The sequence below is a fragment of the Ictidomys tridecemlineatus genome, chromosome 3 (assembly GCF_052094955.1).
Source record: "Ictidomys tridecemlineatus isolate mIctTri1 chromosome 3, mIctTri1.hap1, whole genome shotgun sequence".
Classification (NCBI taxonomy): Eukaryota; Metazoa; Chordata; class Mammalia; order Rodentia; family Sciuridae; genus Ictidomys; species Ictidomys tridecemlineatus.
In genome coordinates, this window is record NC_135479.1 from 138061863 (window position 1) to 138088460 (window position 26598).

At 33.2% G+C, this 26598-nt stretch overlaps 1 protein-coding gene across 5 annotated transcripts in view; it reads left to right on the forward strand.

Annotated features, from left to right (window-relative positions):
- The window catches only part of Opa1 (OPA1 mitochondrial dynamin like GTPase), an 86390-nt gene that overhangs the window by 34186 nt on the left and 25606 nt on the right, over nt 1-26598 (forward strand). For all 5 annotated transcript variants that reach the window (XM_078043882.1, XM_078043881.1, XM_078043884.1 and 2 more), the window contains 15 exons: nt 1267-1347; nt 1471-1545; nt 1856-1927; nt 2014-2113; nt 2441-2571; nt 4886-4958; nt 5058-5130; nt 8479-8594; nt 9678-9742; nt 10437-10513; nt 16323-16488; nt 18770-18922; nt 20175-20283; nt 21510-21589; nt 24782-24922. In XM_078043882.1, the coding sequence (XP_077900008.1) occupies nt 1267-1347; nt 1471-1545; nt 1856-1927; nt 2014-2113; nt 2441-2571; nt 4886-4958; nt 5058-5130; nt 8479-8594; nt 9678-9742; nt 10437-10513; nt 16323-16488; nt 18770-18922; nt 20175-20283; nt 21510-21589; nt 24782-24922 (1512 nt within the window). The remainder of the gene's footprint in view (nt 1-1266; nt 1348-1470; nt 1546-1855; nt 1928-2013; nt 2114-2440; nt 2572-4885; nt 4959-5057; nt 5131-8478; nt 8595-9677; nt 9743-10436; nt 10514-16322; nt 16489-18769; nt 18923-20174; nt 20284-21509; nt 21590-24781; nt 24923-26598) is intronic.

Below are 26598 nucleotides of genomic sequence, written 5' to 3' on the forward strand. Positions count from 1 at the left end.
TGTCGTTACTAGTACCTTAATTGTAGAGGTTGTGGATAATAATGCAGGAGAGAATTAACTTTGTTCTGGTAGGTAGTTGTAGTGTGAACAGGTTTTCTTGAAACAGATAAGGTTTGTCTATTTCAAGTTGGCCACTAGTCGTCTAATATTTTTTCCAGGTTTTTTCCAGATTTCTCCTTCTTGATGGACCCTGCACTCCATATTTTTGTCTCCCCAGGACAGTGAAATTAGCAAAGTCTTGACTTAGCATTTTAGTCTCTTTGCTGCTACTTTCTGCTTGGTTTTCTAATATGCACATGTCTTGAAGGCAAACAGTGCACAGGATATAGGACTCAGTTTTGTCAGGGTGTCACATTTGCAGTTTATTTTTCTCTGGAATCATGTCTACTTGATAAACCTGAACTCCAGTTTTTGTTTAGTCAATCCAGCAAAACTGCTGCAGGTTTCAAGCTTTTTTCTTGTCCTCTGCCCTGTGCCACAAATCAACAAATGCTCTGATGGAAAACAGCTGCAGGAGAATCCCCTGCAAATCCCCCTGGGATCCTGGACTTTGTCCAGGATATGCCATAGTTGCTTTCAGCACTATTTTTTTTTTTTTAAATCTAATCTGGTAGTTACTGTCAGTGGAAGGAGTTGTATTTTTAAAGTAAAATAGTAAAATTAAAGTCTGAAAAGTATAATTGCTAAATTAAGGAAGGTGAAATTTAGAAGTTCTCATAAAACCCCTTGTCCAAGGGCCATTCCTTGGGTAAAGCTTCTCAGACTCTCCTAATATCATTGCCATTCTTATCTGTGGCACCCTAGGCTTTGTCACTCTGTTCTGTCTATGTATATTTCTCCTACTATGTAGTGAGGCCTAAGACAGGGCCAGTCAACTATATTTTCTTAACTGCAACACTTGACAAATAGGTCGTAAGCATAAATGTTGAATAAATGAATTGCCCTTTACTTGAATTCACCTTTGAAGTTAATTGTAGTCCTTTCTTTGAATTTTTCAAGTTTCATTGTATTCTGCATGACATTGACTAGGGAATGAAAAGGGGAAGAACATTTGGTTACAAGATATGAAGTAGTCAGTAATCTTGTTGGAAAATCACAACACATGTGATATATACATGAGCAATACAGAACTGCCAGAGTGATAGCTCTAGTGTGAAGAACTGTCAGATGTGTATGATGCAGTGGCTCTGGCTGGACCAGGTAAGTGCTGTAGAAATTAATATTGACTATAAATGTATCATTGTTATTTGTTTTCTGTAATTTCAGGTGACTCTAAGTGAAGGTCCTCACCATGTAGCCTTGTTTAAGGATAGTTCTCGGGAGTTTGATCTTACCAAAGAGGAAGATGTAAGTAGAATTCATCCAAGGCTTATGTGTATAACTTTATAAGCCCTGTGAGCTTTTAAGACAATTAAGTGGAATATCTGTGAACTAATATTTTCTTTGAATTTTGTTATCTTCCTTTAACAGCTTGCAGCATTAAGACATGAAATAGAACTTCGAATGAGGAAAAATGTGAAAGAAGGTTGTACAGTTAGCCCTGAGGTAAGAGTTGCAGTTTATTTCAAAATGTTTTATAGAAGTGCATTGTTTATAGTTTCAAGTAAATTTCAGTATTGGTATTGATGTTTGATTATAGCTGTCCCAAGATACAGAAATTTTTTGAAAAATAATCTAAATAATGTATCATTTTGTAGATAATATTCTAGAATAATTACTTTTAAGATTAGAACAACTTTATTTTTTCCAAATGCTTCATCTGAATGGATGAGATGCTGAATTTTCAGAATATATAGCACCAAAACAATTCTTAACAACCCACCCCCCAATTTTTTTTTTTTTTCTTCCTGAATAGACTATATCCTTAAATGTGAAAGGCCCTGGATTACAGAGGATGGTGCTCGTCGACTTACCAGGTGTGATAAATGTAAGTATAGACAAAACATGATTTTTTTTTTTTAATTTCTACTGTGGGTAACATTTATAATGACATTTAAAACCTTTTTCTTCAAGACTGTCACATCAGGCATGGCTCCTGACACAAAGGAAACTATTTTCAGTATCAGCAAAGCTTACATGCAGAATCCTAACGCCATCATACTGTGTATTCAAGGTAAATCATACTAAACAATTTTAATTACATTGATATGCTTTCTTTAGTAATCTAAGCTTCACCCCCAATAATGCACATTATGTAAATGTACAAGACAAATAGATGTTTACTTTTCCTTTTTTTTCATTTTATTTGTATATAGAATTGAAGTTGAGGATATTTTCATATTTTTCATTCTAGGAATCATAGAAATTTTTATTGTTCAGAGTTTTCTTTCATAAGTAAGGTAAATGTATTAAGAAAATGGTTCTTGTTATAAAGCAGACATTAACTATATAGTTTGTATTTACTTTGCAATTATTATAATGTCATTTTTCAACTTTTCAGATGGATCTGTGGATGCTGAACGCAGTATTGTTACAGACTTAGTCAGTCAAATGGATCCTCATGGAAGAAGAACCATATTTGTTTTGACCAAAGTAGACCTGGCAGAGAAAAATGTAGCTAGTCCAAGCAGGGTGAGAGCAAATTGTTTATTATAAGAACAGATTCTTCCTAATAGCTCTAGCTGTAATAGGGATTGGTTAATTTTTTTTTATTTTTTAATCTTTGTTAGTATTTATGGGATTTGATTCCTATTTTAAAATGAAGTATCAGAAAATTATAGTAAATTACTCAAGTGTAATTTGGGAATATAAATAAAATTCCATGTATTTTGTAACTAATTTACTTACAAAATATTTTAAACTGCTAATGTTTGCCTTCCCTTCCTTTCTTCCACAAATCAGTGGTAGTATAGATTTATTTTGGATCTTACATATGCCATTTTACTGCAGGAAGGATTACCTTCTCTCATTCATCAAGACTGCGTGCTCCACTATCAACTGGTTGTGTGGTCTTAGGCAAACTTAATCACTTTTCTGTATCCAGTCAATCCAGAATCCAGCCCATTAGTCTAGTTGACTAGATAAAATCTAAGATCATTTTCATTTTTTAAATTCTGTGAGTTCTATATGTAGTATTCAAATGTCTCTTAGGGAAATATGTTTAGAATAATTTCATTGAAATCTGTTAACAGCTTTCCTATTTCTTCCCCCTTCTTGTGTGTCTTATTAGGGTTCAAGTCTTCTCTTAAAGATGTTCTCTATTTACTTGTAAAGACAGAAACTTCTGTGTTAAGAGTCTAGAAATCTGTAGCCAGATTGCTTAGCTTCAAATCCTGGCTTTATCATTTGTAGCTGTGTAATCTTGAGTAAATTTTTTTAACTTTTCAGAGCTTAAGGCTTCATCATCTGGTGGAATGAGGATATTCATGGTACTGTCTCATAGGTTGTGAAGGTTTAATGAGTTTAATAAATATGGTAAAGTGGTTGGAATAATGCTTGGCACAGAAGTATTTGTTATATACATGGAAGCTATCATCTTTGAGTAATATTGTCCTACTCGTGTGTGACAACAGCTTTAGACTTTGGTACCCAGCCCCACTGCTACTTCATAGAATGTGTCCTTCCCATTTTACACCTTCTGGGACTCTTCCTCAGTATCTGGAGTCTCCCAAACAGACCAGCCCTAGGTTCAGTGATTCTACAGAAGAACTCACAGGACTTACCACATAGTTATATTTACACCTAAGGTTTATTACAGTGAAAGGATACAAAGGAAGTCTGGCAGCCACAAATTGCTCGTTAGAGACTTCACACCTAAGGTTTTTTGTCAGTTAGACATCCTCATGTACCAAAATTCCAGACTCCCACAAGGAAGGCACATTGTTCAGCATAAACCACATTACTTGTACAAAGAGCCACTGTCATTTAGAGTAAGTTTTATATCAGTATAAGGGATTGTTTATCAGTTAAGTTCCCAGATGCCAGGAAAAGGAAGCAGGCCTTTTTCAGGATTCTCTCAGGCCTGCTGTATTAACTCTCCATAACCTCCGCTGTGCCTTATTTTTAAGAGTAAAGCCTGATGTGGCTGTATTGGTCCTGATGTAGAGGAGAGAAGTAAAGTAGAAACAAATTTCTATGGCCTCCATTTCTCTCCAGACCTTTCTTTTTTTTTTTTTTTTTTTCTCCTTTGTAGAATAGTCAGTTTGAATTTCATTTGAAATGGAATTAAAGTTTATTTTGTTCTTTTTCATGTCAAAGATTCAGCATTAGCCTAGATTGTAATGAGTTTTAGAGGAGGAATTCCTACTCCAGTATTCATCTGAATGGGCCTCAGGGGTAAAAACTCTTATATTTTCTGTGCATATATATACTTTTCTGGGTTTAGCATCTAGTTTTTATCACACTCAGAAAAAGGATTTTTGACACTGGACAAATAGAGAACCAATGAGTCCAACTATTAAAAAAGGAGGTGGGGGAAGGAGAAAGAAGAAAGACTAAAAGAAGACAATCCAGCTTGTTTAGAGGTTAGATAATTGAAGACACTGGGGAAATAATAATAAAAAGCTATCATTTGAGTGCTTTTCTTTGCCTATTCGAAGTATTGTATTATCTCTCATAATCTCAACAACCTTTTTGAAAAAATTAAGGCTACATAGTTGTTCAGTGGCAGAGCAGGATTTCAGAGATTAACTCCAAAGCACTACATAATCATTCCAAGTTTTAATTTCAGTGCATATGTTTTAATAAGACATTTTAATAGTAAAATTAAATGTATTTGTTTTTCTCAAACAGCAGTTGAATTACATTTAAATGCTTTTGTACATACTAATATATTTTGCTCAACATGTATAGCATCACAAATTATTTTGCTTTCTAAATTATGTATTGTCCTTTTAAAAATTATGTAAGCTTCTATCTCATTTATTTTACCTACTTTTAAAAACAGATTCAACAGATAATTGAAGGAAAGCTCTTCCCAATGAAAGCTCTGGGCTATTTTGCTGTTGTAACAGGAAAAGGTATGCAAGATGGATTATTATAACTCATTTTCAGTTTTTTTTTCAAGTAATAAATATTAATTTCCTTGATGAAAATTTGATCGTCATTTTTTTCCTTAGGAAATAGCTCTGAAAGCATTGAAGCTATAAGAGAATATGAAGAAGAATTTTTTCAGAATTCAAAACTTCTAAAGTAAGTGTCTTGCAAAAGTATTTTAAAATTTATTTATTTATTTATTTATTTGTTTTTTAGGGATTGGCTAGCTTCACTAAGCATAATCTGCTCTAGTGCCATCCATTTCCCTGTAAATTCCATGATTTTGTCATTTTTTAGTGCTGCGTAATATTCCATGGTGTATAAATGTCACTTTTTTTTATCCATTCATCTATTGAAGGGCATCTGGGTTGGTTCCACAGTCTAGCTATTGTGAATTGTGCTGCTATGAACATCGATGTGGCAGTATCCCTGTAGCATACTCTTTTAAGGTCTTCAGGGAATAGTCCGAGAAGGGCAGTAGCAGGGTCAAATGGTGGTTCCATTCCCAGCTTTCCCAGGAATCTCCATACTGCTTTCCAAATTGGCCGCACCAATTTGCAGTCCCACCAGCAATGTACAAGTGTACCCTTTTCTCCACATCCTCGCCAGCACTTGTTGTTGTTTGACTTCATAGTGGCTGCCAATCTTACTGGAGTGAGATGGTATCTTAGGGTGGTTTTGATTTGCATTTCTCTGACTGCTAGAGATGGTGAGCATTTTTTCATGTACTTGTTGATTGATTGTATATCCTCCTCTGCGAAGTGTCTGTTCAGGTCCTTGGCCCATTTGTTGATTGGGTTATTTGTTATCTTATTGTCTAATTTTTTGAGTTCTTTGTATACTCTGGATATTAGGGCTCTATCTGAAGTGTGAAGAGTAAAAATTTGTTCCCAGGATGTAGGCTCCTTATTTACCTCTCTTATTGTTTCTCTTGCTGAGAAAAAACTTTTTAGTTTAAGTAAGTCCCATTTGTTGATTCTTGTTATTAACTCTTGTGCTATGGGTGTCCTATTAAGGAATTTGGAGCCCCACCCCACAGTCTGTAGATCGGAGCTAACTTTTTCTTCTATCAGACGCAGAGTCTCTGATTTGATATCGAACTCCTTGATCCATTTTGAGTTAACTTTTGTGCATGGCGAGAGAAAGGGATTCAGTTTCATTTTGTTGCATATGGATTTCCAGTTTTCCCAACACCATTTGTTGAAGATGCTATCCTTCCTCCATTGCATGTTTTTAGCCCCTTTATCAAATATAATATAGTTGTAACTTTGTGGATTAGTCTCTGTGTCCTCTATTCTATACCATTGGTCCACTCACCTGTTTTGGTACCAGTACCATGCTGTGTTTGTCACTATTGCTCTGTAATATAGTTTGAAATCTGGTATTGCTATACCGCCTGATTCACACTTCCTGCTTAGAATTGCTTTTGCTATTCTGGGTCTTTTATTTTTCCATATGAATTTCATGATTGCTTTATCTATTTCTACAAGAAATGCTGTTGGGATTTTGATTGGCATTGCATTAAACCTATAGAGAACTTTTGGTAATATCGCCATTTTGATAATGTTAGTTCTGCCTATCCATGAACAGGGTATATTTTTCCATCTTCTAAGATCTTCTTCTACTTCTCTCTTTAAGGTTCTGTAGTTTTCATTGTATAAATCTTTCACCTCTTTTGTTAGGTTGATTCCCAAGTATTTTATTTTTTTTTGAGGATATTGTGAATGGAGTGTTTTTCCTCATTTCCGTTTCAGAAGTTTTGTTGCTGATATACAGAAATGCCTTTGATTTATGTGTGTTGATTTTATATCCTGCCACTTTGCTGAATTCATTTATTAGTTCTAGTAGTTTCTTTGTAGACCCTTTTGGGTCTTCTAGGTATAGAATCATGTCTTCCGCAAATAGTGATAATTTAAGTTCTTCTTTTCCTATTTTTATGCCTTTAATTTCTTTTGTCTGTCTAATTGCTCTGGCTAGTATTTCAAGGACTAAATTAAATAGAAGTGATGAGAGAGGGCATCCCTGTCTTGTTCCAGATTTTAGAGGGAATGCCTTCAACTTTTCTTCATTCAGAATGATGCTAGCCTGAGGCTTAGCATAGATAGCTTTTACAATGTCAAGGTAAGTTCCTGTTATCCCTAGTTTTTCTAATGTTTTGAACATAAAGGGATGCTGTACTTTGTCGAATGCTTTTTCGGTGTCTATCCAGATGATCATATGATTCTTATCTTTAAGTCTATTGATGTGGTGAATAACATTTATTGATTTCCATATGTTGAACCATCCTTGCATCCCAGGGATGAATCCTACTTGATCATGGTGCACACGTTTTTTGATGTGTTTTTGTATTCGATTTGCCAGAATTTTATTGAGGATTTTTGCATCTAGGTTCATTAGAGATACTGGTCTGTAGTTTTCTTTCTTTGAGGTGTCTTTGTCTGGTTTTGGAATCAGGGTGATGTTGGCCTCATAGAATGAATTTGGAAGAGCTCCCTCTTTTTCTGTTTCCTGAAATAACTTGAAAAGTATTGGTATTAATTCTTCTTTAAAGGTTTTGTAAAACTCCGCTGTATACCCATCCGGTCCTGGGCTTTTCTTGGTTGGTAGTCTTTTGATTGCTTCTTAAAATTTATATTGAGGGGATAGTTTAAATCTTTTCACTTAAAAAGTCATTGTTTTGTAGCTATTAATTTAACATGGACTTTTTTCCCCAACTAGTGGTCTGTATCTAATAAGCAAGTTCTTCAGCTACTCTGACAGAATTGGGAACAGTTTGTCACATAGTATGCAGATGCAGGGAAGATAAATTGCCCCTGAAGATGTGGACACTGGAAGACAGCACTCACACCTCCTATGTTATTTCACTTAGAAAGTGATTTTTTAAAATTAGCACTTTCTTTTTAAAATATGTGTTCACATTTTGTTTTAAAGTATTAGGGAAAGTTGAACTGAGGATGTCAAAAGAATGTCTCTGAATAAGTATTATCAGAATTTAATAGAGGTATTGACTAAAAAGGAAAAGCTAAAAGGGCAATTGAATTATATTAAAGCTTTATACGTAGAGTGTTTCTGGAAATAGAATAGTGTATTTGCCAACAGCCTACAGAAATGTCTATTGGGAAGAACTGACAGACATGGAACTGTGCTGTCAATACAACAGTTGCTAGTCTGCAATTATTAAAAATTTAAATTAATTAATATTTGATAAAATTAAAAATTTTATCACACTCAGGAAAGGATTTTTGACACTGGACAAGTAGAGAACCAGTGAGTCCAACTATTTTAAGGGCTCAGTAACCCTATATAGCTAGCAGTTACTCTATTGGATTGCCCAGTTGTGGAACTTTTTCTTCACCACAGAAAGTTATACTTGACAGTGTCGTAACTTATATAAAAGATATAAGTGGCTATTCTCATAACACACACGTGCATTCTCCAAGTTAGTGGTAGTATTATTGTCCCTTTACCGTTTGAATATATTTTAGCTCTTGTTTGTTTCAATAGGACAAGTATGCTAAAGGCACACCAAGTGACTACAAGAAATTTAAGCCTTGCTGTATCAGACTGCTTTTGGAAAATGGTACGAGAGTCAGTTGAACAACAGGCTGATAGTTTTAAGGGTAAGTTGGATTTTTAAAATAAGCAAACAAATTTAGACATTTTATTAGCTGGCAATCTTCAGCATCCATCATGTTTCACTCCCTTTCTTTATAGTTGCCTAGAAGTTGTACTTGATTTACTGTTAGACAATATGTGGAAAATGGAAAAAACACAAACCTTTGGTGTGTCATTAATTATGGGATTTTTCCCTTTGAGAAGAAACATTGCTAGGAGCCATTACAGAGTATTTAAAAAGTCAAGAAGTTTGTAGTAATGTTTGAGAGGAAACTTACTTACTAAACTATACAGAACTTCGATTCTCTCTTTATAAAGAAATGTGAGGAAACATGTTGGGACGCAGAGCACCCTGTGCTTCAGCTACATTGTCCTGTTTTCTTAGTCCCACAGTTTACTGCTCTGTGTCTTTCCGTACATATCATCACCTGGTGAGAATATAGTCTTCTCTTTTCCCATTTGGAAAATTTATATATTTTTCCCACTTAGTACCTGAGCAACCTGTTAAGTATTATTTTTATTCCCATTTCACAGAAGAGAATACAGGTGCAAAATGAGATATTATATCCCATCTGATTCAAATGAATGATATGTCAAGATCATTGTACTGTCATGTGTAACTAATTAAAACAAATTAAAAAAAAAAGAGAATACAGGTGCAGAGTAATTTACACAACTGGTGTCACATAGCAGTTAGACTGAGGATTTAAATCTTAGTGGTCTAACTCCAGATCCTTCTTTTAGCAGCCATACCAAGCTGCTGCACCTGTTTGTGAAATGGGAAAACTAGAATCAAAGAAAATATTAGATAACTATTGCAATTATAAAATTCTGAGATGTTAAGAACCCAGAGTACTAATCATAGGTGCACCCTCAGAAATCCGGTTGATACAGAAGATATGCAAGATAGCCTTTCACCATTACACCTGAGAAGAAAGAGAATCATGGGGCTGGGGTTGTCTCTCAGTGGTAGAGCACTTGCCCAGCATATGCGAGGCACTCAGTTTGATCTTCAGCACCACATAGAAATAAATAAATAAATAAATAAATGAGAATCATAAACTTAAAACAGTTTTCTTCTTCCTCAGCAACACGTTTTAACCTTGAAACTGAGTGGAAGAATAACTATCCTCGCCTGCGAGAACTTGATCGGGTAATATATGGTACCTCGTATATTTTGTAGATATTTTAATTTACTATATTCTAACAGAATTGATGTTAATGAGAGATCTTATTAGCTAAACTGCTTTGGTTTGGACTATAATATAGACACAGTTATCTCTTCTAAAATAAATTGTTCACTGTATTTCATAATGTAATTAGGTATCATAAGATATCAAAACAAGTGTTAAAATGTTTCCTGAGAATTGAAGAATATTCTTTAAAGTGTAATCAAAAATTTTTAAAAATTACCTTTCAGCATTTTACCTTAGAGAAGTAGACTCTAATTTAGTGGAAACTGAATATTGTTTTTCCTTAATATTAAAATACCATTTGTTGTAAAACAACCAACCAACATTTATTTACTATTACACTAAATAGATAAATATTGTTTCATATAACATCAGTAATATGGAAATCTTTGGGGAAAAAATGCTAATGAAAACCTACATTTAGAATTGAGTAAGGTGGTCATTTATATCAGTATTTATATCACTTTTTTTGTCCTTATCTGATAATGATATTTCAAAATAAATAGATTATAAGAGTATTTTTGCTAGGATTGCATATTTATACATAAATTAAGCCTACTACCCTACCAAAGGCTTTTTTTTGGTTTCCTTAAAATCATAACAGGGCAAATTTATTGTCTTTCAAAATATCTTACTTGTATCTATATTGCCTAGAATGAACTATTTGAAAAAGCTAAAAATGAAATCCTTGATGAAGTTATCAGTTTGAGCCAGGTTACACCGAAACATTGGTGAGTATTTGACTTTGCCATTAATCCCTTGTCTCAGTGATGTTACTATTTGAATTAAATGAAATATGCAAACTTAGATTGATAAAGCAATGTTTATTGTTGCATAAAATTATATCTTTGCAAGATGTCTGCTATTGTAATCTAATCATTGAATTTCTGGAAGATAACTTTCTATATGGTCTTTTAAATCTTTGGCTTTTCTTTACAGTTAATAAATATATAATCATGTTTTCTATAAAATCATTTAGGTGAAGTCTTCATAAATTATGCTTTATATACATAGCAAACAATCTATTAGAATTCATTGTTAGATTAATCATAGAGAAAAAAACTGTAGAGAAAATTGTTTTATAAAGAGAAAGTAGTATATATTCCCAAGTTCTCATTTTAGAGTAAGGACAGTTATTGCTTTCTAAACATACTCCTGCTATATTGTATACAGATCACATTTTCAAGATTTGTTATTTATTTATTTACTTTTGCATTTTTACCTCTGCAGCATTTTACCTAAGGTAAATTCTCACACGAATCTCTTTTAACGTGAAGGATCACCTTCAGTTTATGTTTTGTGTTAATTTGGGCATTCTTAAATTTGTTGGATTGGGCATTATAAACAAATAAACTATATGTACCTCAGTCAGCTATATAAAAGTAGCTTTGAAATTTTTGCAATCATTATATTGATTAATAAATTCTTTGTGCCTAAATTATTTTCCATACATGGTCTATGGTATATTTAAGAATTTATCATTCTTGTAGAAAAACTATTCTTACCACCATTTATGATAAATATTTTTAGTACCTTCTATGTTTGCTCTGTTGAAGGTTTTCACCACCAAGTCAGGACACTAGTGTCTAGTCCTTAAATTTGAATTTGGTTTCACTAGTTTCCCCATCCCAGTGTCCTTTCTTCCTCAGTAATGATCCTTCCTCTCTCTTAGTCAATATTTGCCCCCCTTTCCTGTACTGGGATCAAATCCAGGAGTGCTCTGCCACTCAGATACATCCCCAGCCCTTTTTAGTTTTGTATTTTAAGACAAGGTCTCTCTAAATTCCCAGACTTGCCTCTCAAGTTTGCTATTCCCATCTCAGCGTCACAGATAAGTAAGATCTGTTTAGCAGTACTTGACCATTTTTAATCTCTCCTTAATCCTCACCCCCCAAAAAAGAGATCTGATCTTATCTATACTTGATTTATTAATCATATATATATGATACAGCTTCTTATGTTTGATATACTTATGTTTTAACCTATTTGCAGTAGTGTTGTGTAAGTCAGTTAGCTTTTGAATTTGCAAGAAACAGATACATAAATATTTGTGTTTAGATGCAAATACAGAACTAAATGCTTTGTCACTTTGTATGAGAGTAATGTTCGTAAATGATTTGTAAACTAAAACACATAATCATTTAGTTTATGGGAGGGAAAACTGATCCTTCTGCTAATTAATTTCTGGCATCATCAAATGGAAACCTTAGTTTTGGTTGGACAGAGCAATCCTGAAATCAAAGAATATCTACACTGATGCAAACCCAGAAGATAAATCTAATTTATTTAATACCAGGGGGCCAAATGGATAGTGAAGGAATAAGAAACCTGTACTGCAAGATTGACCATTGAAAAGGCAAGGGTGAGAACTGTGACATCTGGCTCCTGGAGAATTATTTCTATGAGCTGTCAATCAGATGATTCTCTCATCTTTTCATTTACTTTTTTTCCTTCAGACTCTAGAGCTTAAAAGGACATGAATCACAAGAACAAGTCCTAATCTAACTTTATGCCACATTGAATTTAACTGCACTACACTAAAAACATTTAATTTTTGTGACATGGTTGATATTGCCTTAAAAATTTTTATTGGTATCTCTTGCTGCATAATGTCTTGTGATGTTTTAGGACACATGCCTAATGTCTATATAATTATTTAAATCACAGGACTGATTTATATTTCAGTGTTATAAGCACCTTAGCTCCTAACATTTTTTTATTCATTTGTAGACATTGAACTGTATTTTAGTTGTGTTTTTAAAAAGTTAGGGTTTTGATTTGACAAGTACTGGATTGTAGACTGTCAGCATTTCTACATAAAGTACTTGGTTTTCAAGAACCAATTATTAATATGAGTAGGAGATACTGGCATATCATTAACATGTTACCATCAACAAGTATATGTCTTTTCCAGTAAGAGAGTTGGTTGGCTTCATAGATATGGACTTTAAAAAGGTACTCTGGTATTCATGTAATTTTTGGTGAAAAGTATTGTTTATTTTAATTTAGTTTAAAATAATGAAAATAAAAGTAAAATAGAAAAGCACAGTTGAATCCCCTAATTCAAGTTTGAGAAATTGAAGAGCTACAAAATCATAATCAGAGATTTAATGGGTGCATTGGTGTTAGGTATCACGGAGACCAGGCAGTAAAAGCAAGAGAGGTGAGCCAGGTAGCTGTGTCCACTGGCTTAGCATAGATGGAGTCAGGAAGTAAGAAATAGAATAGATGACAACCAGAATATTAAGTTTTACAAGCCATATTCAGAAGCTTAGAATTTATTCCATAAGTGGGGCCCATTGAAGAGGTTTAGATCAGATTTATATTTTAGAAAGATCTTTGTGATATAGCAATGGAATACTGGTAGAGAAAACTAGAAGTAAGGAAGCAGTTGACTGCTACAATAAGAGGTGATGATGGCTTAAATGTGGGTAGTGGTAGTGTAGATGAAGAAGAGGAGCCATTTTCAAGATATTCAAAAGCTTACCTTAAAAATAGAATTGACAAGATTTGAGTGTTTTGATGAATAGCTAATGAAGAAGAGTTCATTAATCGAATATATTTATATCCAGCAATGACATTACTAGGAATATATGAAAATGAAGATATATTTGACAAAGATGAACACAGAAGAATCTTCACCTTGGTTTTGTTTATAAATGTAAAAATAATGGACAGTAACTATTCAGAATTACATAGTATTTGATTTTCCTATAGATTATTGTGCAGCCACTAAAAAATACAGGATGTTAACATGGGAAACATGTACATTAAGATTTGTAAAAAGCATTTATAAACTAGTATGAATACTATGGTCCACTTGTGTAAGTACACAAACCCATATACAATATTTATATAGGCACTATACTTTTTAATAATAAACTACAAAGTGTGTGTCTCCTAGAAAAAAGATTTGGGGGACTTATTTCTCTGTATTGGCTGAAATTATTATATTGAGTAAGTTCTCTTCTCTCCGTTTTATTTGTTTATTCATTTTTTGATATTGGGAATTGGACCCAGGAGCACTCTACCACTGAGTTACATCCCAGCCCTTTTTTTAATATTTATTTATTTATTTATTTATTTTCAGACAGGGTCTTGCTAAGTTAGGCTTAGGATCTAAGTTTCTAAGGCTGGCCTAAAACTTAGATCCTCCTGCCTTAGCCTCCCAAGTCAGCCTGTGATTACAGGCATGCACCACTGCAACCAGCATAAGTCCTCTTCTTTCAAAGAAAAAAAAAATCCACTTCAAAAAGTATTTCTTAGTTAAATTGAAATGTAGATCAAGTTCTTGGCGATAAAGAAGGTATAACTACAGTGTTATATGTATTTTGTGTATTTGTAGACTATATCCCTGGATGATGGACAAACCTACAATGAAGAAATCTATAGAACATGCTAGGGGAATTGTTGGATGATGGCAACAGGAAGGATAGCAGATGGGTACAACCAGATGGGTGTCTTCATAGTACAGGAGTTTTTATGAGAGAGTTGAGGACTAATGATCTAGAAGAGAGATTATAGGGTAAAGAAAACATAGCTTCTAACTTCCAATTCTGAAGCACGTTTAACTGCTGACAGCTTCCATTCAGTAAAACTTGAGGATAATCACTTTACTTAAGGGAGAGCCAGAAAGGTTTAAAGATAAAAGGAACAGGGAAAGAGTGAGAGTGTAAAATTCCTTATTTGTTATAGAACTGATATTGGGGCCATATTAAAAATAGTGATGGAGGGGAGCAGTAGGAGCCTGGGACAGAGGACAGCAACTTGGTGATGAAAGGGTAGGAGAGGCTGTATAAAGGAAAGTGATAGCAGCTGTCTATTATGGATAAGAATGGAAAGCAGTAGGCTTGTCAGAATTTGGTACTCGGGTTTCAGCACCAAAAAAAAAAAAAAAAATTGTCAACAACCAATAAAAAAAAATGAAAAAAAAAAAAAGAATTTGGTACTCTGGATTTTGTTACAGTTTCAAAAGTGTGTCTGGGATGTATATTCTTGGTCCAAGAGTCCTAAAAAGAAATAACAGATCAGACCTGTTCTGAGGCAGGAGTAGAAAAAAGCCCTAGAGGTGAGAGACTGAACTCTGGTCTTCTCTTCTGTTTTTATACATCTTCCTATTTGTATTTCAAATGGCATTTCAGTAGGAATCCCTTAAAAACTCCTTTTCTTTCATCTTCTTAAATTCATCCACTTTTTGTCATTACTTAGTGACTGAATGGTCTCTGTTCTTTGGGCATCAGTGATGTATCCTTTCCTTGAACTCTAGTTTTCTGGTTATAACTGACCAAAGACCTTAAAATTGGCCAGGTGAAACCAGGAGCTAAGCTCTTTATTTTGCTTTGGGGCAACAGGGGTGTTTCTATAGCCACTCTGAGCTCTGTGATTGGCCTCCACCGTTGACTGAGGTTATGCTGAAGACTGACCATATGATAAACAATGTGGTTTTTTGTTTTCATTTGGTTGGATTTGGTTATGCTTTAGTTTTTGTTTGTTTTTGAATCCTATTATAGTAAAATTTGGCTCAAGGGAAGACAAATATTTTCTTAAGATTTCACTTTTTTCTTAATTAAAATAATTTCTTTTTCTTATTTAGTGATCTGTGTTCTTAAAATTTCTTATAAATATTTTCAACTTGATCATGCATATTTTATATTATTTCTTTAATCATGATGTGTTAAGTTATTTCATCTAGCAATACCATAAAATCACTATGCTTTATGAGGTGGTCTGATAAATTGTAAAAATTACATCAAAAGTTTTGTGTTAAACTCTACAGTAAACACATAAAGTATATGTTAATGTTAGATAAATAAGCACATGAAAAATGCATAAAATTATTAGTTATTAGAGAAATGTGAACCACAGGAGATACCACTGTAAACCTGCTACAATAGCCTAAATGACAGACTAAGCATACCAAATGCCATTAAAGACATAGAGAACATAGAACTTGCATTCTTTGCTGGTAGGAATGTATAATGGTGCAAACATTTTGTGTAATAGTCTAGTGATATCTTAAAAAGTTAAACATATAATTATCAAAAGACCCAGTTATTTCACTCTTAGACATTTTCCCAAAAGGAATGAAAGCATATGTCCTTACAAAGATTTTTAAATGTATTCCCATAACATCTTTACTTGTAATAACCAATAACTAGAAGTAGCCTAAGCATCCATCAACAGGTGGATGGATGAACAGATTCATTCAATGGAATACTTCTCGTAATAAAAATAATGAGAAGTATGTGAAATATTAACACATACAACATGATGAATTTCAGAATAATTATGTTGAGTGAAAGAAGACAAAATAAAGTTTTAGAAAGTATAAATTAATCATAGTCACAGTACATAGAGTGGTTCCAGCTTTGGGGATAATAGATATGTTTGTTATCTTGATTGCTGTAGTTCATAGATGTTATACACATGTCAAAACTTTATTTACAATTTATAGTAAGTTAATGATACTTCAATCAAGCTGTTTTTAGAAACTTATTATATTTAAATTTGATGTTCTTATAATTTTGTTTTGCTTTTCAGGGAGGAAATCCTTCAACAGTCTTTGTGGGAAAGAGTATCAACTCATGTGATTGAAAACATCTATCTTCCAGCTGCACAAACCATGAATTCAGGAACTTTTAATACCACAGTGGATATCAAGCTTAAACAGTGGACTGATAAACAGCTTCCAAATAAAGCAGTAGAGGTTAGGATATAATTTAATTAAATGGGTAAGAAGCATTATCTGAAGAGAGTAGGAGCTGTGAATTTTAGATTTTACTTTCATCACAGCCACTATTTTTCTATTTGGTCTTTATACTTCATTTATGCTTTGTTCCTCATCTCTCTGTTGGAACTAACCTTAATGTTGCTACCAGCTAATGTAGATATAAAAATTTGCTAATTGGGATGGTGTTTGCCCGAGGGCATTGGTTCTTCTCCAAAAGATAACATTTAACAAAACCAGCAAAATTTGTTTGAATGTGAAATATATTGAACAACTTAGGAAAATGTTTAATAGATCAAACATTTTATTTATTCATTCTTACAATGCTCAAATTACACTATTCATTTTCATAGGTAGGCTCTTGCCAATTAGACTAAGAATTATAAAAAGTACTTTAAGGAATCCATTTTTGTTACTTGTGTATCTTGTTTCAACTTCTTAGCTGTGTGATCTTTGGGCTGGGTGTTTAACCTTTCTGTTTTCTCATCTAAAAAACAGAAATGATGCTGTTTTCTACCTCACAGAGTTATTATAAGGACTAAATGAGTTCATATATGTAAAAAATTTTTAAATAACACCTGACCCATAGTAACTACTGAGGAAATGCAGCTGCTATTATGATCATCATCATTGTCCAGGCTGACCTGTCCTGCACATTGCTCTGTGCGGAGTATTCTTTGTGAGGTTGCTCACAAAATTAGAGTCAACATTGAAAGTAATTTTTTTTTCACACTGACATTAAAAACAAATTCTAATTATTCAGGTGTGACTTCTCCCCTTTCCTGTCCTGTTTCAGTCCTGTACTGCATTAACTCTGTTCTCAGTTTCCTCAAGCCTCTCTTTCTTGCTGCCTTTCTACCTAAGTACTATGTTGCTTCACACAGTTCTCAAGATATTTACCCTGAATAAAAATTGGTGAGCTACTGCCACCACTTCACTAGCCCTCCTTACTACTGGCCCTAACAGTTTTCTGAGTCCCATCCCATGAGAGGATATTTTCATTCCTAAGATTTAAGTGTAAATAGTAAGTGATCATAAAAACCATGATTTCGTCTCCTGCCACTTACTGTTTTTGTTATTGTTCTTGTTGTTGTTTGTTTTTTAATGGACAGCATGCCTTTATTTTATTTGCTTATTTTTATGTGGTGAGGAGGATCGAACCCAGTGCCTCACACATGCAAGGCAAGCGCTCTGCCACTGAGCTACAGCCCCAGCCCCACTTATTGTTCTTAACCTTAGGCACAATGGAAAGAACATGGATCTGGTAAGGGTCAGGAAGTGCAGATGTTAATACCTCACAACGCACTGTGTCCTTTTGACAATCATTTGTCTTTAGGCCATAACTTCTTATATATAGAATGAGGGTGTGATAAACAAAGTCCAACATTTAAAAGCCCACTTAATCATAACCAGATTTAGTTCTTAATTATTTTTTAATACTGTACTCTTCCTTTTATTAGATTATTAGGAGCTAACTATAATACAGTAGTGAATAATGCTTGTATCTTGTTTGTATTCAAGCTATTTTTGAAAGTAATTATGCCTTTTTTCATGTGTTTGCTTAAAGGCAAAGATGTGGAGATAGTTGACTCAATAAGAAATTTTGAACTTTTTATGGTGTAGAAGCCAGCAAACTTAATTGTCTTATAGGTTGAAATGAACAAGTTAACTAAGGCAGGCCCAGTAGCACAAACCTGTAATACCTGTGGCTGGAAAGGCCCTAAGCAATTTAGCAAGACCCTGTCTTGAAATAAAAAGGGTTGGGGATGTGGCTCAGTGGTTAAGCACCCCTGGGTTCAATCCCTAGGACCAAAATGATGATGATGATGATGATGATGATGATGATGATAAAGATAAACAAGTTAACTAAATCTGCTAGCCGACTTGGAATGCAAACCTTATCTAAAGGATGTGGCCCCTATTCAGCTCTACCAGGTGTTGTCATGTGGGAATGTGGGTATATTATTTCCAGATTCTCCATAAAATTTATATGAAGTCACTCAGTTTTTAAATGTTGGTGACTAATTTCTAAAAATTTAATACACTGTGTCTAAATAGTCAAACATGTCAGGAAGCCAAACCTGTCCCACCCACTACCTAGACCATAGTTTATATTTGCTGCCTTTTTCTTAGTGTACTTTCCTTCATATGCATTTCCTGATAAGCTGATTTATCACATCTGTTTGACTTGATTTCATTATTTTTCATATTAAAGTATGTAGTATAAACACAGGGTTTTTTTCTTTTTAAATAATTGTAGGTTGCTTGGGAGACCCTACAGGAAGAATTTTCCCGCTTCATGACAGAACCCAAGGGAAAAGAACATGATGACATATTTGATAAACTTAAAGAGGCTGTAAAAGAAGAAAGTATTAAACGCCACAAGTGGAATGATTTTGCAGAAGATAGTTTGGTATGTCATTTTTTAATTAGGATGTCAGCATCATTTTTAACATGATTTCTCAAATTGAGTTTTTTCCATAGGAGATTATTTTTATATGCCTTTTTAAATATTAAATTCTTAATTTAAAATACTAAAGTAAGGAAATAGATTTATTTTCTGTAATCTTCCCTTTAACATTTCTCTGTTCTTCTAAAATCTCTCTCTGCTATTTCATCTTGGCTATCATTTCAGAAATGAGTCAAACTTTGTAGTAAGCAGGCTCCCGTAAACTTCTACAAGTTAGTCATTTTATTGGCCTGTGTGTAGATAACTGGGTCTAAAATCTTTACCATATGTTCAGTGTTTGCCTTGTGCCAGGAGCTCTGCTTAGCATTTTGCAAGCATTATTTGATGTAACTCTTGGACAGCCCAATTGTCATTGGCAGAACTGGGGTTCAGAGCCTGCTCAGACTGCAGAGTCTAGTTCCTGACCAACATCCAATATTCACCATCATAATCAGACCTTTATTAAGTATCTGCTGTGCTTAGAGAGTCATGAGAGATACTGTTGAATGAAAGGATTGAGCAGTGCTATAGAAACTATGTATCTCACCATGAACTGGTTGTAATTATAACTTTGCTTTGAAGAAATATTTGTCTTCATGTTGGAAAACTGTGTTTATTCTTGTTAAGTGCTTTGAAGACTGGGTTTCTTAGAGAATGATGCTATTTTCATTCATTCATTCAAAAGTTATAAAATTTGGAAACAAATTTTCAGCTAAAACAAATATCTAACATATATGATCTAGATCTTTTAAGCATTTATTTACCCTATTACTATTTTTATTGCTTTTAACAATGAAATAATAGTTATTACTTTTTCCTCTTTTTTAAAAAAATACTAATGACAGTTCATATGGCAAAAAATAGAAAGGTGAAGATCATCTAAATTATTAACCCCTGAATATCGAGGTTCTGATTGTTGCATTTTGTGCAGTTCAATGTGTATTATGCCTACCTACCACTACCTTTATCTCCCCTTCATTCATAGTTAACTTGTTTAATGTGAGCCAGGAGAGGATCTCCACTGTTTATTTTTTTTAGACAGAAAGATAACAATAAGCAGGCAATTAAAAGAGCTCCTGCATTTTGATGGAAGGGATATGTTTTTATGCTATTTTAAATACATCTGTTATTTTGAATATTTACTAAGCTGATATGAAATTACTGAAATAAGGAGACATTAAGTCAAACCCAGCTTTTTTCATTGCTTGTATTGCAGAGGGTGATTCAGCACAATGCCTTAGAAGACAGGTCCATTTCTGATAAGCAGCAGTGGGATGCAGCTATTTATTTTATGGAAGAAGCTCTTCAGGCTCGTCTCAAGGATAGTAAGTATCTTTGAATGTGAGTTCTGAACTGAGTTCTGAACATTGGCAGTGGTGAAGCAGTAGTGAACAGTGTAAAAATAAAACATTTCAAGATTTTCGTCATATAGTTGAATATTTGTTGGATTTTTCAGTCAAGTGTTTTATGACTACTAAAAAGAATAAATAAATTTGATACATGATGTTTACATGTATTCATATTCTAAAAAGGTACAATTCAGAATATTTGTGTTTGCTGCACTTTTAGGAATTCTATAAGCAATTGTACTTTTCATAAATTTTAGACACATAATTCTTTCTTATACATGTACCCATATCAATCATCATTTTTTTCCTTTATTTCAACTAATTTTATATTGATATGAAATAGTTAAGAAAGTAAGATCATTATTAGTAATAATTTTTGTCCTTGTTAAGTAATAAAGTTCTTTTTTAAAAAATTTGATTTGTTATGTATAACAACAAAATGCATTACAATTCATATTACACATATAGAGCACAATTTTTCATATCTCTGGTTGTACACAAAGTAAAGTTACATCCTTCATGTTTTCTTACATGTACTTAGGGTAAGGATAACCATTGCATTCCACTAATTTTCCTAACCCTATGCTTCCTCTCTTCCCTTTTCCCTTTTGCCCTATCTAGAGTTCATTTAATCCTCCACACACACACACACACAGCATATTATGGCTCAGCATGCTTAAAGTTGGTTTTGGGGGATTGGCTAATTTCACTTTTCATTTTATCTCCAGCTTCATCCATTTACCTGCAAATTCCATGAATTGATTCTCTTTTAATGCTGAATAATATTCCATTTTGTATATATACCACATTTTCTTTATCTGTTCATCTACTGAAGGGCATCTAGGTTGGTTCCACCTAAATGTTAGTTCATATGGCAAAAAAGAAAGGTGAAGATCATCTAATGGGCTGGGGATGTGGCTCAAGCGGTAGTGCGCTCACCTGGCATGCGTGCGGCCTGGGTTCGATCCTCAGCACCACATACAAGCAAAGATGTTGTGTCCCCCGAAAACTAAAAAATAAATATTAAAAAAAAAAAAAAGATCATCTAAATTATTAACTCCGGAATATCGGGGTTTAACTATTGTGAATTGTACTGCTATAAACATTGATGTGGCCGTGTCCCTGTTAGTATGCTATTTTAAGTCCTTTGATGTTTTAAGTCCTTTGATGAATTAATTTAAGTTTTTTTTTTTTTTCCCCAGCTGAAAATGCAATTGAAAACATGATAGGCCCAGACTGGAGAAAAAGGTGGATATACTGGAAAAATCGGACCCAAGAACAGGTAAAAACGATTCTGTGGTCTCATAATAATATAACTTTGTTCATTTTAATTCAAGCATTAAAATATAATCTTTGCCTGGCTCTAGATCAATCCTAAGAATTTAAAATATTTTATATTTGCCCTTCTAAGATTTAATGAATCTTTAAAATAAAGAATAAACTATCTGAGAAGGTTTTAAAAGTCAAGTAACTGTGTTAATAAAAGAAAATGAAGATAAAACATGACCCTTTTTTAGCTGACTACTTTGTTTATTTCAGTTCTCTACTTGAGATTAAGAGAAAAAAAAAGATTGGGATGGGGCTGTAGCTCAGTGGCAGAACACTTATCTAGCACAGGTGAGGCACTGGGTTCAATTTTTAGCACCATATAAATATAAACAAAGGCATTCTGTTCATTTACAACTACAAAAAAAAGGATTAGTTATGAACAGAAAAAACTGAAAAGGATTTCAAAAGATGCATAGACTATGATTAGGAAGAAAAATAATTAATGATTTTTGCCGTATTTTGTTCTCCCTAAATTTTTCTGTTGGAAATCTATTTGCATTATTTTATTGCTTTGTATATTTTGTTCCTGTGTTTGCAATGTAAATATAAAATTCACACAGGACATAGTTACAGAATTTGTTCCTTTAATAAACGTTAAAAGAGCACTTCAGAAGAATAAAATGGAAAAGTCTAATGATAAATAACTAAAAATAAGTAAATTGCAGAAAAATGTATGTCATTCATGTCCTTATCCCTGCCTTCACCACTTTTTTTCCTTCTTTGTTTTTAGCTTGTTTTCCTGTCTCACTTTCAGGCTTATACCTCTGTTCTTACACTTATTCCTTAAATGAATCTAAATAGAATATAGAATCTAAATATACAAATGAATGAAGTTGTAAGAAAAAGGTAACATCCAATCTACTTTCTGTTCTGGTTTTGTTTTTTGTACCCATTTAATTAGAGAAAAAAAATGACTAAAAAGTAGAAAAATTAATTACCTAAGGACATACACTTTGTTCTTTATATTCTTATTTTCATCTTAAATAGTTGAATTAAATAATCAACACCCTATTTTCTTCTAATTTTTCACATATCTTGTTTCATAAGATATCCGATTTCTCAACTTGGCTCAAATATTGAATACAGTTCCCTCTCCCAGTCCCATCTTTCTCATCTTCTCTCCTTCTCTTTTTTCCTCTTAAGACTTTTGTGGACAACGACTCATTAAGAACTTGCAGAGAAGCTGGGAAAGTAGACAGAATGGGTGATTAGAACATGTGTTTAGGGTACATCAATTATCTCTCCTGTACATATGGGCTGAGAGGAGGGGATCTGTCAGAGGAGGATTTCTGGGGAATCCATTAGAGGCTTCTGACATTTGAGACAGGAAGAGGCATTGATTGATTACAAAGTGCTGGTGTAAGACAGATAAACTCAAGAGAAAATTGAATGAATTTTCAATTCAAGCTTAGGGGAAATTGGGCCTAAAATATCCATAATAATCAACAGTAGCAGAACTTGCCTTAGCATCTAGTGGTAAATATCCTTTGCCAGAACATACTTGGAAAAGATTCCTGATTATCAGGGTTTTTAAATTTTTTGTTGTTGTTGTTTGTTTACTAGAACTGGAAGAGAAGTAAAGGAATTTATTTTAAGGTCATTGCAAAAGATGTGTAAGCCTGGATGAGCAAGAGAAGAGCTTTCTTTTTCAGAGAAGAGCTTTCTCTCCCAAAAATTACAGGGCAACATGTGTACCCAGCTGACTGAACAGAGGCGACATTTAGGCTGTGGAGGGAGACACTTCTGAATCACCTGGGGAGATGTTTTTATATTTGTTTTTTCCTTCAAAAGATAGCCTTGTGTTAGACTTGCAAGTCAAGTTCTATTCTGACCTTCAATCCTTCCTACTCCTGTTTGGTTCTATACCTCACACTCAGAAATTACCACAGAAAACAAATTCTAGAAGAGGTTGAGAATAGCTCCAGGTTTCATATTGCAAGTTTAGGTAGCTGTGTTACAATTCTGTCTTGAGTAACAGGATTTAGCAGGAAAGGAAAAAAGATTGTCCTGTGAAATTACAAATACATGCTACATGCTCTGAAAAGTATTTTTTATTTTATGTTTTCCTTAGATTCCTAGGAAAATCATACCCTTTGAAACATTTTCACCTGTCTGAGCTGAATTAATTTTCAGGATAAATAAGAGAGAAGTTGTCTTTTGAAGACTAAGTGTCATGGTGAAGTGCTTGATGTCTAGGAAGGTAGAAGTGAAAATGCAGGCCACGGCGAATTAGAGGGAACTCCTTTAACAGAGATTTCCTTCCTACCTCAAACTGAATAGAAATGTTTAACCAAACAGTGAATGCCTCTTTACTAATATTTCTCCTAATGTGCCATATCTTCAGAGAGTAGTAATTGGTACTTCTACTTACAAGCTAATTAGTTGCATTTAAAAGTGTTATTCTTGTTTAAAAACTTATATTCCATAGTTGTGGTACACTTTGGAGCAAAGTCTTATTGTAACTTGTTTAGAGTAATAGATTTTTTTTATCATACAATTTTAAATGAAGGATTGAAAAATGAAAAATTAATTTGACACAGTATAAAAGTCTTGTTTTCAAACTTATAATGTGTGTTTATGTGTATTATATCTGTTTTCCTTCTTTGCTGAGCTTTATGAACAATTATAGAGAAGAGGCTGAAAGTGAATCATTTAAGAATGATAAGTACCTCACAGGAACAGTCTGAAGTGTGATTTTTAATGAAAAGACTTTTTTTAAAATATCAAACTAGCATTTTGCATTTAATCAGGGGGAAAAAAGGTCAACAGATCTGAGTTCTCTTGGGCATTTATAGAACATCTTTTCTCGTTTTCAGAGTTCTTTTCCCTAAGCCTAAAGTAGGTGGAGAAAAGGAAGTGTATAGTAAGATACCTGGTGCTGTGTCTTCAATAGTAAAACATTGCAGCAAGAGTAAAATTTAATAAATAGGTCTGATTCCTATTTTTCCCCCTTTTTAAGGCAAATTGCCCCGCATTCATAGATCACTTACCCATATTTGTGTTAGGATTCTGTGTTTTTTCTTGCTGTGATTAAGCTTGTGTCACCTATTATGCAATATCGATGTACCTATTAAAATTGGATTCTGTTTTTACAAGTGCCAAAGTAAAAGCATCTAAGCATAGTCCTCTTTTCAACATTTTAAAGTCTGTTCACAATGAAACAAAGAATGAATTGGAGAAGATGTTGAAATGTAATGAGGAACACCCAGCTTATTTGGCAAGTGATGAGATAACCACCGTCCGAAAGAACCTGGAATCCCGAGGAGTAGAAGTAGATCCAAGCTTGGTAATAAATATTGCTGAAAAACACAAATCTGCTTTCTTAATCATTGTTTTATGCAGTACAATGTTATTGCTTCTAATGTGTTGCATAGATATCTAACTTCTTAATGTTATTTTATTTCCACGTTTGCTGACATGAAAACTTGGTCATTTTTATTATATGAAGTTATTTTGTGAAGAAATGTTATGCTCAATTTTGCTTTTTAAAGGGTAATCTATAAATCGGAAATTGAAATTTAGAAAATTGGATTTTCTTGGGCAAGTTCAGCAGTTCTTGCAAAAAAAGGGTGAAACTGCATCACGTCACACTGTTTTAGATTGCAAAATAGAATTTCTGTTTAAATGTGGCTCATTTCTGCATATATATTGTGTATGTTTTGCAGTCAAGTATAGATATGATAGATTTAGAAAAAATATGTGTGCTTTTATTGAATTGGATAAGACCTTTGTATTTTATCTCATTTTCTTTATTTATGATAAATAAGAGGACAATCTAAACTTCAGACTACTTTTTGCTTACTTTCATAATGATTATTTGCAACAAATTTTTAGAAAACAAAATAAAACTTTACAGGTCTCCATTTCCTGCTAGAAAATAAAGGATTCAGAAACTCCTTTTAATATTAGCTTAAGTGAAACCCAGTTAGAAAAGTTAATCTAGTGGGGAGAGCAGTCATATAAAAATTTCAGAATCACCCATAAGATTTTTTTAAAGATTATGTTTCTGCACTTGAGAAATAAATATACTTGCTTTAAATTTCACAAGAAAATAAAAAACTGGTCAACATGAAAGTAGTTAAAGCTGTTATAAAACTAACATTATTTATAAATTGAACATGAGATTTTTAGTTGAGTATAGATTTAATTTGTCTACACTGGTCTTTACTCTTATTAACAAAAAGTTGTACAGATTAAGCATCCTTAATTCAGAAATCTGATATCCTGTAAAATCTGAAACTTTTTTAGCTCCAACTTGATGCCACAAAAAGAAAATTCTAATCCAACCTAATGTAACTGGTTATAGTCAAAATTCAGGGGCACTAAAAATATTATATGAAGTTACCTATAGGCTGTGTGGGTGTATATAAACATAAATGAATTTCATGGTTAGACTTGGGTCCTGTCCCCAAGAATCTTTGTTGTATGTATGTGGATACTTCAAAAAATTCTGAAATCTGAAATATGTCTGGTCCCAAATATTTTGCTTAAGTGATACTCTTCTTATATTCAGTTTGATACTTTTAAATTTATGTTGATTTGGTTAATACAGTAGGAAGGATTTTCTCTTAATAGTGGAGTAGAAAATGTTGTATGATTTTTTTTAAGCTTTTGCCCATATCTAAAGATATAGATTGGATATATATATATATATATATCTTTCTGTAAACAAGAGAAATCTATTTTTTTAAGTGATACTTTGTTTAGTATATCTTACAAAAATCTAAAATAAGAAGCCAAATGTCATCACAAGAATATTGGATGTCAGGAGTTCTAAATTCTAATACAGTTTCATTATATTACCTTTAATAATTGATAGCTCTCTGAGCCCCACTTTGCCTATCTGTCAAATCATGTTGTTGATACTTGTTTTGTTTGTCTCCTTAGCATTATTCGTGTTATATTCAAAGAAAGACAATAGGTATGAAGAAACATTGAGCTCTAATACTATTATGTAGTAAT